This window comes from Chiloscyllium punctatum, chromosome 20 (assembly GCF_047496795.1).
Source record: "Chiloscyllium punctatum isolate Juve2018m chromosome 20, sChiPun1.3, whole genome shotgun sequence".
NCBI classification, from domain to species: domain Eukaryota; kingdom Metazoa; phylum Chordata; class Chondrichthyes; order Orectolobiformes; family Hemiscylliidae; genus Chiloscyllium; species Chiloscyllium punctatum.
The window spans coordinates 14279578-14293019 of NC_092758.1; the positions used below are offsets into that span (position 1 = coordinate 14279578).

Here is a 13442-nt window from a genome sequence, read left to right on the forward strand (position 1 = left end):
AGAGTGACACCAAGAGCATAGATTCAGTTCCTGTACTGGCTGAGGTCACCATAAATCATAGTGTGGCAAGTGGCCATTTGGCCCATCAAGTCTGCACAGATCCTCTGAAGACCATCCCACCCACACTCATCCCCCCACCCTATCCCTGTAACTCCACATTACTATGGCTAATCTACCTAAACTGCACATCCCAAGTCACTACAGAGCAATTTATCATGGTCAATCCATCTAACCTGCACATCTTTGGACTCTGGGAGGAAACCAGAACACCTGGCAGAAACTCATGTAGACATGGAGAAAATGTGCAACCTTCACACTGACAGTTGCCCGAGACTAGGATCGAACCCGGGTTGCTGGTACTGGTGCTAGCCATTGAATCACTGTGCCCACCCTCTTTCTGAGTGTCCATCTTTCTGAACTTCTGCTCTCACCTGAGGTGTGGTGACCCTCAGGTTAACCACCACCTAATGAGGGAGCATCCCTAATATATCCTAGACTCTAGTGACCTTACTTACTCACAGGGCAATGCTCTGACCATCTGAGTCAACCAATCAGCACTCTCATGCAGTATAAATATTGATTTGCCCTTGAATTGGTATTCTTGCGAATTATCCTGATGAGTGCATTGCAAAACACTTCAACAAAATGTATCTTTTATCTGCAATCAATTGGTTTCTTGGTGTTACAGGGAGGAGAGAAAGCTGTCATAACTGTGAAACCAGTTCAATAACAATTAACAGTAGTGAGAGTAAATGCCAATCCAAATGAATTAACATCACACAGTTTTATCTCCAACAATGGTGACACAGTTTTGGTTGTGCATCAATGCAAAGTTATGAACAAATACGCAATGTAGGGGCAGGCATGGACTTAGTGCAACTACTTCACCCAGAGAGTGGTGGCTGTGTGGAATGCTCTGCCCCAGAGGGCAGTGGAGGCCCAGTCTCTGGATTCATTTAAGAAAGAATTGGATAGAGCTCTTAAAGATAGTGGAGTCAAGGGTTATGGAGATAAGGCTGGAACAGGATACTGATTGGGAATGATCAGCCATGATCATATTGAATGGCGGTGCAGGCTCGAAGGGCTGAATGGCCTACTCCTGCATCTATTGTCTATTGTCTATTGTCTAATGAATGAGGATTAACACACCTTAATTCATTAGAACAATGCATGTTCTGAATGCATACTACTGTTGTCAGAATAGTCAGCCCTATGAATGGACTTCACCTGATAAATGTTACAGGAACATTAATTAAATTGCAGTCAGAGGAAGAAAAACAACAGAAGGGCTGGTTTCCAAAACCTTGCCTCATGCTGATTGTGGTTCTGAACATCGACTGGTACAGACGAAGATGAAAGGAAAATGTTAGTGGCATAAGCTAAAGATAGGAAGTCACATAAAAACAACATCATGAAGAAACCCGACAGAATCTGAAAGAAACACAAAAGTACACACAGAGTAAAGAGCCATTGTCAATAGCATTATTAACTGCATTGGATAAACCAGGCTCAAAATTACAAAAGGCAAAACAGTCACCTATGACAATTGATTGCTTCAATCTTAATAGGGAAGAGACATAATGAGACTAGAGCAGGGAATACCTCAGGTGGTGTGCTTATGTGAATAAAGACCAAAACCAAATGAAATAAAAGCAGAAAGTGCTGGAGGAACTCAACCGGTCTGACAGCATCTGTATGCAAAGAAATGTTAAATGCTTGGAGTCCAGTATAATTCTTCAGTCGAACTGGTTAAGCCAAAGAGCTGTGGAAGCTTTCGCAAATGGTAACAAGAAGAAAATATATTCACTCTTTAAAGTCATAGCTGGAAAGGTGTATGTAAATACAGAGTAGTATCAAGAACATAAATGGAGACGTGCCATTTAAGAAGAAGATCAGGTTGAGTTAGGAAAATTAATGCAAGACACCAAAGAAGAGTCAGAACTTTTGGAGATCTAGCGTCAATTTTGAGCATTCTCGGGGCAACACCTTCCTGACTGTATCCCACTGTGCCATCACCTCGGCTGGGTCTGTCTTGTTCCTGGGACAGGACATATCCAGGGATGGTGATGGTGATGTTTGGGGCAATGTGTGTAAGATATGTGTAAGACAATGACCCGGGTCACCACAGAGTCTCAAAGAAATGAAACTGATCATTGACCTTGATACTAGAAAAGACAATGGCAGAAACAGCCCTGTTGACCCTGCAAAGTCCTCTTCACTAGCATCTGGGGGCTAGTGTCAACATTGGGAGAGCTGTCTCACAGGAATGTTCACAGAGTCATATCCTATACACCACATCCCAGACATCACCATCATCATCCCTGTTATGTCCTGCCCAAGAGCAGGACAGACACAGCAGAGGTGATGGCACAGTGGGATACAGTCGGGAGGATGTTTCTCTGACAATTCTCAACATTGATGCTAGATCTAGTGAGGCAAGGAATAGGGAGAGAGAGGAGTTGAACACGTGGCTACAGGGATGGTGTAGGAGGGAGGGTTTTGGATTCTTGGATGATTGGGGCTCTTTCTGGGATTGGTGGGACCTCTACAAGCAGGACCGTCTTCATCTGAACCACAGGGGTACCAATATCCTGGGGGGGATATTCGCGAAGGCTATAGGGGTGGTTTTAAACTAATCCAGCAGGGGGATGGGAACCAAAATTGTAGTTCGAGTATAGAAAAGGTTGAGAGTAGGGAGGTCCAAAATCAAGTTTCAGGAACACAAGATGGCACCGGCAAGCAAAAAGTTGGTTTGAAGTGTGTCTCCTTCAACACCTGGAGCATCTGAAATAAGGTGGGTGAACTTGCAGCATGGGGTGGTACCTGGGACTTCGATGTTATGGCCATTTTGGAGACATGGATAGAGCAGGGACAGGAATGGTTGTTGCAGGTTCCAGGATTTAGATGTTTCAGTAAGAACAGAGAAGATGGTAAAAGAGGGGGAGGTGTGGCATTGCTGGTCAAGGACAGTATTACAGTTGCAGAAAGGATGTTTGGGGATTCATCAACTGAGGTAGTATGGGCTGAGGTTAGAAACAGGAAAGGAGAGGTCACCCTGTTGGGAGTTTTCTATCGGCCTCCGAATAGTTCCAGCGATGTAGAGGAAAGGATAGCAAAGATGATTCTCGATAGGAGTGAGAGAGACAGGGTAGTTTTCATGGGGGACTTCAACTTTCCAAATATTGACTGGGAACACTAAAGTACGAGTACTATAGATGGGTCCATTTCTGTCCAGTGTGTGCAGGAGGGCTTCCTGACACAGTATGTGGACAGGCCAACAAGGGGCGAAGCCACATTAGATTTGGTAACGGGTCATGAGCCCTGCCAGGTGTTAGACTTGGAAGTAGGTGAGCACTTTGGTGATAGCGATCACAATTCTGTTATGTTTACTTTAGTGATAGAAAGGGATAGGTGTATACCACTGGGCTAGAGTTACAGCTGGGGGAAAGGCAATTACGATGCGATTAGGCAAGATTTAGGCAGCATAGGATGGGGAAGGTACTGCAGGGGATGGGCACATTAGAAATGTGGAGCTTATCCAAGGAAAAGCTCCTGTGTGTCCTAGATAAGTATGTACCTGTCAGGCAGGGAGGAAGCTGTAGAGCGCGGGAGTCGTGGTTTACGAAGGAAGTGGAATCTCTGGTCAAGAGGAAGAAGAAGGCTTATGTTAGGGCGCTTGAGGGTTACAAGGTAGCCAGGAAAGACCTAAAGAGAGAGCTCAGAAGAGCCAGGAGGAGACATGAGAAGTTGTTGGCGGATAGGTTCAGGGTAAACCCTAAGGCTTTCTATAGGTATTTAAGGAATAAAAGAATGACGAGAGTAAGATTAGGGCCAATCAAGGATAGTAGTGGGAAGTTGTGTGTGGAGTTAGAGGAGATAGGGGAAGCACTAAATGAATATTTTTTGACAGTATTCACTCTAGAAAATGACAATGTTGTCGAGGAGACTACTGAGATACAGGCTACTAGATTAGGTGGGATTGAGGTTCACAAGGAAGAGGTATTAGAAATCCTGCAGAGTGTGAAAATAGATAAGTCCCCTGGGCCGGATGGGATTTACCCTAGGATCCTCTGGGAAGTCAGGGAGGAGATTGCCGAGCCTTTGGCATTGATCTTTAAATCATCATTGTCTACAAGAATAGTGCCAGAAGACTGGAGGATAGTAAATGTGGTTCCCCTGTTCAAGAAGGGGAGTAAAGACAACCCTGGTAATTATAGACCAGTGAGCCTTACTTCAGTTGTTGGTAAAGTGTTGGAAAAGGTTATAAGAGAAAGGATTTATAATCATCTAGAAAAGAATAATTTGATTAGGGATAGTCAACACGGTTTTGTGAAGGATAGGTTGTGCCTCACAAACCTTATTGAGTTCTTTGAGAAGGTGACCAAGCAGGTAGATGAGAGTAAACCAGTTGATGTGGTGTATATAGATTTCAGCAAGGCGTTCGATAAGGTTCCCCACAGTAGGCTATTGTACAAAATGCAGAGGAATGGGATTGTGGGAGATATAGCAGTTTGGATCAATAATTGGCTTGCTGAAAGAAGACAGAGGGTGGTTGTTGATGGTAAATGTTCATCCTGGAGTCCAGTTACCAGTGGTGTACTGCAAGGGTCGGTGTTGGGTCCACTGTTGTTCGCCATTTTTGTAAGTGACCTGGATGAGGGCCTAGCAGGGTGGGTTAGTAAATTTGCAGATGACACTAAGGTCAGTGAAGTTGTGGATAGTGACAAAGGATGTTGTAGGTTACAGAGAGACATAGATAAGCTGCAGATCTGGGCTGAGAGGTGGCAAATGGAGTTTAATGCGGACAAGTGTGAGGTGATTCACTTTGATCGGAGTAACCGGAATGCAAAGTACTGGGCTAATGGTAAGATTCTTGGTAGTGTAGATGAGCAGAGAGATCTCGGTGTCCAGGTACACAGATCCTTGAAAGTTGCCACCCAGGTTGACAGGGTTGTTGAGAAGGCATTCAGTGTTTTAGCTTTTATTAATAGAGAGAACGAGTTCTGGAACCTTGAGGTTATGCTGCAGCTGTACAAAACTCTGGTGTGGCCGCACTTGGAGTATTGTGTACAGTTCTGGTCACCGCATTATGGAAAGGGTGCAAAGGAGATTTACTAGGATGTTGCCTGGTATGGAGGGAAGGTCTTATGAGGAAAGGCTGAGGGACTTGAGGCTATTTTCGTTAGAGAGAAGAAAGTTGAGAGGTGACTTAATAGAGACATATAAGATAATCAGAGAGTTAGATAGGGTGGACAGGGAGAGCCTTTTTCCAAGAATGGTGACGGCGAGCATGAGGGGGCATAGCTTTAAATTGAGGGGTGATAGATATAGGACAGATGTCAGAGGTAGTTTCTTTACTCAGAGAGTAGTAAGGGTATGGAATGCTTTGCCTGCAACGGTAGTAGATTCGCCAACTTTAAGTACATTTAAGTCATCATTGGACAAGCTTATGGACGTACATGGAATAGTGTAGGTTAGATGGGTTTCAGATTGGTTTGACAGGTTGGCGCAACATCGAGGGCCGAAGGGCCTGTACTGCGCTGTAATGTTTTATGTTCTATGTTCTATCTCATCAAATCTCAGAGCTGCAGGTTAAACCTCCTACTGATTACCACGTACCGTCCTCCCACAGCTGATGAATCAGTACTCCTCCATGTTGAACAGCACTTGGAGGAAGTGCTGAGGATGGCAAGGGTACAAAATGTCCTCTGGGTGGGGGATTTTGGTGTCCATCAACAAGAGTGGCTCAGCAGCAATACTGCTGATCAAGCTGATCAGGTACTAAAGGGCATAGCTACTAGACTGGTCTGCTGTAGGTGGTGAGGGAACCAACAAGAGGGAAACACATACTCAATCTCATCCTTATTAATTACTTCCCAATTACTAATCTGCTGGCTGCATTGGTCAGAATGAATACCACAGTCCATGTGGAGATGTTGACCAGCCTTCACATCGAGAATACCCGCCATCGTATTGTGTGGCACTTGCTGTTGCAGGAGGTGTAAAACCTGCGCCCACACCTCCCCCCTCACCTCCATCCAAGGCCCCAAAAGGATCCTTCCACATCCAGCAGAGATTTTCCTGCACTCCCTGCCGTGTCCATTGCTCTCGATGTGGTCTCCTCTACATAAGACCATAAGACCATACATCTGGGAGACAGGACGCAAAGTCACATAACGTTTCAGGGAAAGTCTCTGGGACACATGCACCAAACAACCTCACTGCCCTGTGGCCAACCACTTCAACTCCCCCTCCCACTCCGCCAAGGCTATGCAAGTCCTGGACCACCTCCATTGCTAAATCCATGCCACCTGATGACTGGAGGAAGAACGCCTCACCTTCCGCCTTGTGACCCTTTGACCACACGGCATCAACGTCGACATCACCAGTTTCCTCATTTTCCGTCTCTCCACCTCATCCCAGATCTAACCCTCCAACTTGGCATCTCCCTCTTGAACTCTTCGACCTGTCCATCTTCCTTCCCACCCATCCGGTCCACCTTCCCCACCGACCTATCACCATCACCCCCCCCACCACCCGCATGTACATATTACCTTCCCAGCTACCCCCAACCCTCACCCTCCCATTTATCTCTCAGCCCCCTTCCCCCTCACCCACATTCCTGATGAAGGGCTTATGCCTAAAATGTCAACTCTGCTGCTCCTTGGATGCTGCCTGACTTACTGTGCTTTTCCAGTGCCACACTTTTTGACTTTGTAGTGACAGAATGGCTTGCTAGGTCATTGCAGAGGGCAGTTAAGAGTCAACCGCATGGCTGTGAGTTTGGGGTCACGTGTATTTCTCTGACAATTGACAATGATTTCATGGTCATCAGTAGGTTCTTAATTCCAGATTCTTTTTAAAGATCTAATGAGTTTCTCCAGCACTTTCTGTTTTTATTTGGCACAAAGAAACTCATTTCAAAAGTACTCTTTCTTTCAAAAAGTGACATAGTAATCGGTTAAAGAAAACATATACATGACAAAACTGGACCTGAACAGCCATTTCCATCCTATGTTTTTCTATTCACTTGCGGGATGTGGGCATTACTCGCTGGCCAACGTTTACTGTCTGAATTGACCTTGAGACGGTGATGGTGAACTGCTGCAGTCCATCTGCAGTAGATAGACCCACAATGCTGTTAGGGAGGCAATCCCAGGATTTTGACCCAGTGACAGTGAAGGAATGGTGATATATTTCAAAGTCAGAATAGTGAGTGACTTGGTGGGGAACTTGCAGAAGGCTGGAGTTGATTTCTCATTAGAGAATTCCTTTAAAGGCTGAGACAAGACAAACACCCAGAGCTTGTGAGATCATGTTCAAATAATGACTGAAATCAGTCAGTGGCAAAAATAGCCTCTTTTATTCAGCGATCCCAGCACAAGTTTGAGGCGGCAATAGAATCCCGAAATACAGTTCTTACACTAACCTTTTTACATGCACTTCTTACATAGATTAAAATTCCACTACTATGACGTGACATTGTTTTATCCATAATACACAAAGGTTTGAGGGGCTTCTGTCCAGGGAGATAGGAGATGGGTTAAAACATGTGCTAAGTGCTGGCTGCTACTCCTGATGGGATTAAAAGGGTCTGTCCGGTCTGCTTGCATAATTAAGAGATGCTTGTCTTTTTGTCTTTTAAGTTAATAAATGTTAGTAAAAACTACTAGGCTGATATGCTCTAAATAAGTTAAACATTGCAGCTGGACTTAACAAAAGAATAAGGGATTACTGCAGCTGGGTTGTGAGATTTGTTTACTATTTGCCAGTGAGTTTCATTCATTCATGTAATTTCACAGAAACCTATTTTGTCTGTTAAGGGGATAGTGACCCTATTAAAGGGTATTCAACAAGTACATACTAACTGAGGAAACTGGTGTTCTGTAATCTATTGCAGGTCCAGGAGATGGTTGGTGAGGGCTGATTAATATTCCACATTTACACCACACTCTGCATCCGAAAAGCTAAGAGCATTGTGGGAAACCCCACACACCCCTCACACCCCACACACCCCTCACTCAAACTCTTCTCCCTCCTGCCATGTGGCAGAAGATGCTGGAGCATTCCGTCTCACAGCCAGATTAGATTACTTACAGTGTGGAAACAGGCCCTTCAGCCCAACAAGTCCACACCGACCTGCCGAAGCGCAACCCACCCAGACCCATTCCCCTACATTAACCCCTGCACCTAACACTGCAGGCAATTTAGCATGGCCAATTCACCTAACCTGCACCTTTTTGGACTGTGGGAGACTGTTCCACGCAGACACTGGGAGAATGTGCAAACTCCACACAGTCAGTCGCCTGAGGCAGGAATTGAACACGGGTCTCTGGTGCTGTGAGGCAGCAGTGCTAACCACTGTGCCACCGTGCAGATTGTGCAACAGTTTCTTCCCCAAAGCCCTCAGGCTCCTTAACACAGTATAATCGGACATTTTCCCATCTGAAATTCTTTCGCTATGCTGCCACACAAATGTCTATTATTCATCATTCTTCTATTACACTGTAACTTGCGTGTTTTGCACTTCTTATGTACTTTATGCTGTGAACGATTGTGTAGTCTGTGCTGTCCGTGTAGCATCCTCAGTCCTAGAGGAACACTGTTTCATTTTTACTGTATCAGTTGTACATGGTAGAAATGACAAATAAAAGCTACTCTGCTCTATAATATTATAATGTTTCCTGGAGACTTGTTTGGGATGATATTGTTCTGTATACTACACTTCTTCAGAGATAAACATTGCTTGTAGCAAGGGCTGATAAGGTGTGAAAGTACAGTAATGGACTTGAAAGGGTTGTTTTAATTTGGTGTATCATATGATAATAAAAAATGACAGAACTGCAGTTTTATGAATCAATGAAACCATGTTATAAGAGGGAGTTATGAATGAATGAAACAGCAACGTGGTGTTCGCTTCTGAGTGGATTAGTAAACTGACCTAGAATACAAGCTTTACATTGGGATTGTAATCATTTCGTAAAATATTTGTTTAGATAATCTGACTTTTTTCTAGGTGAATTTTAAAGCTTACTTAACATTTTTTTAATGTAATATTTACATTTTCTGACAACCTACTTCTCAGTGGATTTGTAAATTGAATTATCCCGAAGTAGAAATTGTTACATTACCTTCCTTTATAGGAGAATATATAAAACCAACATTATCACTGCATGGATTCATGATCACAACACTGCTTTCTAGATTAATTGCTTGACTATATGTTATATAATATTGGAATCATTATGATAATGTTATCCAGGATTAATTATTAGAATAAAATGGTATTACGTAGCAGTAAAAAGTTGTATACTCACATTTAATGTCTCTGACCCAGGAACAAATCAATAAAAACATTCTAGAATTCTGAAATAAAGATTCTAGGTCGTGATATTCATTCATTGAAATAATTATTTTAGTTAACTTGTCCCTGAGGAGAGAATTTTAGGACCAAGTCTAAAATGCTGCATTCTTTCTTATTTATTGATGGGATATGGGCTTCATGGATTGGGCCAATTTATATTGCCCATCCTTAATTGCCCTTGGAAAGTTGGTGGTGATTTAAAATCCTCTCCTACTTCAGGTTTTACCCTTTTAATGTGAGATGTTTGTCTTGTGGTCATGTTGCTGAATTGGGCTAATATCCTGGGATGCAGTTTCAAATCCCATCATGGTAGACTGTGAATTTTAAATTTGATAAAAGACTAGAATTTTTAAAAAGCTGGTCTAATGATAATAATGTTACTACTATTACTGTTAGTACTGTAATAATGTTATTACTATTACTGTTACTACTATAATAATGTTACTACTATTGATTGTCATAAAGACCCACCTGATTTTCACTTAAAGTCATAACGATGTAAACACGGAAACAGACCCTTCAGTCCAATTTGTCTGCACCGACCAGATATCTCAACCTAATCTAGTCCCATTTGCCATCATTTGGCCCATATCCCTCTAAACCCTTCCCATTCATGTACCAATCCAGATGTATTTTAAATATTGTAATTGTACCAGCCTCCACCACTTCCTCTGGCAGCTCATTCCATACATGCACCACCCTCTGTTTGGAAAAGTTGCCCCTTCGATCCATTTTAAATCTTTCCTCTCTCACCCTAATCCTATGCCCTTTAATTTTAGGCTCCCCTATCCTGGTGAAAAAAAGCCTTGTGTATTCACCCTATCCACGTCCCTCATGATTTTATAAACCTCTGTAAGGTCATCCCTCAGCCCCAGCCTATTCAGCTTCTCCCTATAGCTCCAACTTTCTAACTCCGTCAATATTCTTGAAGTTTTTTTCTATATCCTTTCAAGTTAAATCGCATCGTTCTGAGAGCAGGGAGACTAGAATTGAATGCAGTATTCTAAGGTGGTCTAACCAACGTTCTGTACAGCTGCAATGTGACCTCTCAACTACTATAGTCAATGCACTTATCAATAAATATCTGGGGAGGAAATCTGCCATCCTTACCCGGTCTGTTCAAGCTGTGATTCCAGATCCACAGCATAAGGGTCACTCTAAACTATCCACTGAAAATACCCTGGAAAGCTACTGAGGTCAGAGGCAATTAGGAATGGACAACATATGCTGACATTACCAGCAACAGCCAAATCCATGTGGAAAATAAAAACAATGTTAACTGGATAACTTCATCTTGCTGAGAGGATAATGATAGTAGAATCATCAACACACAGATTAATGCCAACGCTTTTGACACTTGCCAGCATAAAACTAAAGTTGCTATAGTGCCAGAGGATTGCTATCTCATTAGCCAGAGACTGGGAATTGTTTAAAATGAGGATCACCATACCTCAGGGTCAAGGCAGGAGGAGAGTCCTTCAGGGTAACCTCACTCAGTGTGGGAATTGAACCCACACTATTGGCATCACAAATTGGCTGTCCAGCCAACTGAGCTAACCAGGACCCTATCATAAAGTTGCTGTAGTTCTACTGGACTACAGGATGGCCCTCACATGAGAGAGAGAGAGAGAGAGAGTCACCTTAAGGGGGTTTAACCTGAGGGTCACCACACATCAAATAAGGGGAGAGGTCGAGAAGGAGAGTCTTCCATGCTACCTTCAGCCAGTGTGGGGATTGTGCCCACGATGTTGGTGCCAATCCACATTGCAAACTAATATCCAGCCAAATGACCACAGCCATCATAATGTTCAATGAAGAATACTTGTAGACTTTGGTGTTACCCACCATCCCATGTGGATTATACAAGAGCTGCACAGAAATGCTTCTGAATTTCTCAGATTTGGCACAGAAATAAATTCCAGATTGAGAAGGGAGTCAGACTGGACTGTATTCTGTCACTGACATGATGCTTTTAGTGAAAACCGCAAAAATGTGTTAGGGATTGGGGCCACAGAGATTGTGACCTGTTAGAGTAAACCTGAAGCTGTTATAAATACATCAAAGTTCCATGGCTATCATTCAGGCTTCGGAGTTTGTGACCTCCAAGATTTTGGCTCCTCACTTGGAGACCAGCCACCCACTTCGGGAAGCCCGAGGTTAAAACTATGGAAAGCCGAGTCAAAATGCAGATTGAGACATTTGCACTGAACATAAAGGAGACAAAATCAACATTATAGTGCTCGATGGCAAAGGAAAGTCACGATTGGAAGTACTGGGATAGAGGCAAGAGACATATTCAGTCTAATTGCCAGTGCAGGGCTCCCTCAGTACTGACCCTCTGACAGTGCAACACCCCCTCAGTACTGACCCTCTGACAGTGCAGCACTTCCTCAGTACTGACCCTCTAACAGAGTGGCACTCCCTCAGTACAGACCCTGGACAGCGTGGAACTCCCTCAGTACTGACTCTCTTGACAGTGCAGCGCTCCCTCAGTTATGACCCTCTGAGTGCAGCACTACCTCAGTACTGACCCTCTGACAGTGCAGCAGCACTCCCTCAGTACTGACCCTCTAACAGTGTGGAACTCCCTCAGTACTGACCCTCTGACAGTGCAGCACTCCCTTAGCACTGACTCTCTTGACAGTGCAGCACTCCCTCAGTACTGACCATCGGACAGTGCGGCACTCCCTCAGTACTTCACCATCTGACAGTGCAGCACTCCTTCAGTACTGCTGCTCTGACAGTGCAGTACTCCCTCAGTACTGACCCTCTGACAGTGTACACTTCCTCAGTACTGACCCTCTGACAGAGCAGCACTCCCTCAGTACTGACCCTCTGACAGAGCAGCACTCCCTCAGTACTGACCCTCTGACAGTGTACACTTCCTCAGTACTGACCCTCTGACAGAGCAGCACTCCTTCAGCACTGATCCTCTGATAGTGCAGCATTCCCTCAGCACTGACCCTCTGACAGTGCGGCACTCCCTCAGTACTGACCCTCTGACAGTGCGGCACTCCCTCAGTATTGACCCTCTGACAGTGCAGCATTCATGTCTGTGTCAAAGGACCTCTCCCACTCACTGCCTTAATTTTGTTTGCTGAGGGTTAGAAAGTTCATCCCTTTGACCATCTCAGTGACAACCACCTCACCCACTGTTATAAATACTCAGCCCCTGTTTACATCATCTGAACCTCTGATCACTTGTGAAATTCTAAACAATCAGATGGTAGCCCAATTTTTCCTCTCATCAGATCAAAGGATTTCTCTCATATTTAATGGGTGCCTTGTATATAACTTGGTGCGATGTGTTTGGTTTTTTTTTATTTCTGCTCACAGGATTTGCAAAGGCAGATACAAAGGAAGTGGTTTCACATTCTTCACCGGAGTCTGAAGGCTGCGTGGTGCTTTTTCCTGACAGTTTCTCAGTTATCAGCATCTGTGCACCTACGCTGTGCCTAACGCTGTGACCTGTACACAACCTTCCGATCAGCCTCACCTCCCCCCCCACCTCTCGATGGGAAAGCTTATTTGCCGTAAGGATGAATACCACTTCCATCCTTGAGGAGTTTCTCATCAAGCGCTCACAGCAAAAACGAAGAACTTCACCCTCCAACTACAAAGATCGATATTTCATTCTCACCAAATCCAGACTGGCTTACTACGAGTGTCGTACAGGGGTATGTTCTTTCTGCTTGTCAGCTTATTCTGTCCAGCCACTAGACTTGTATCAATCTGACATCTTCCGTCAACTGTGACTAGGTGACTGTATCTCCAGAGTACTGTTCCCTTTTCAAAAGCGTGCCTTCCTTCATCTGGGCTTGGCTGTTGTTCAAGATTTCTCAGGCCTTTCTTTCACCTGTACAGTTTGTATCATTTCCCAGTGCCAACACAATGGCCACATTAAGGGTCTCAGGCTCTGTACAATCTTTGTCGAAACACAACTCGTTTCTCTCCACTTGACAGCGGTGATCAGAGAGTGAATGTGAATGAGCTTGAGACTGAATTAATTAAAGTCAATCTTTGTTCATAGTTACCAGTGTCAACTCTTGTACAGCAGGCTGGTGTGTTAAACGTTAGT

The 13442-nt window shown here is 44.1% G+C and overlaps 1 protein-coding gene across 1 annotated transcript in view; it reads left to right on the forward strand.

The window, feature by feature from the left end:
• Positions 1 to 12896: 12896 nt before the first annotated feature.
• The window catches only part of LOC140491773 (tyrosine-protein kinase ITK/TSK-like), a 78330-nt gene continuing 77784 nt past the window's right edge, over positions 12897 to 13442 (forward strand). Inside the window, exon 1 of the mRNA XM_072590176.1 lies at positions 12897 to 13041. Within this exon, the coding sequence (XP_072446277.1) occupies positions 12904 to 13041 (138 nt within the window). The 5' untranslated portion in view covers positions 12897 to 12903. The remainder of the gene's footprint in view (positions 13042 to 13442) is intronic.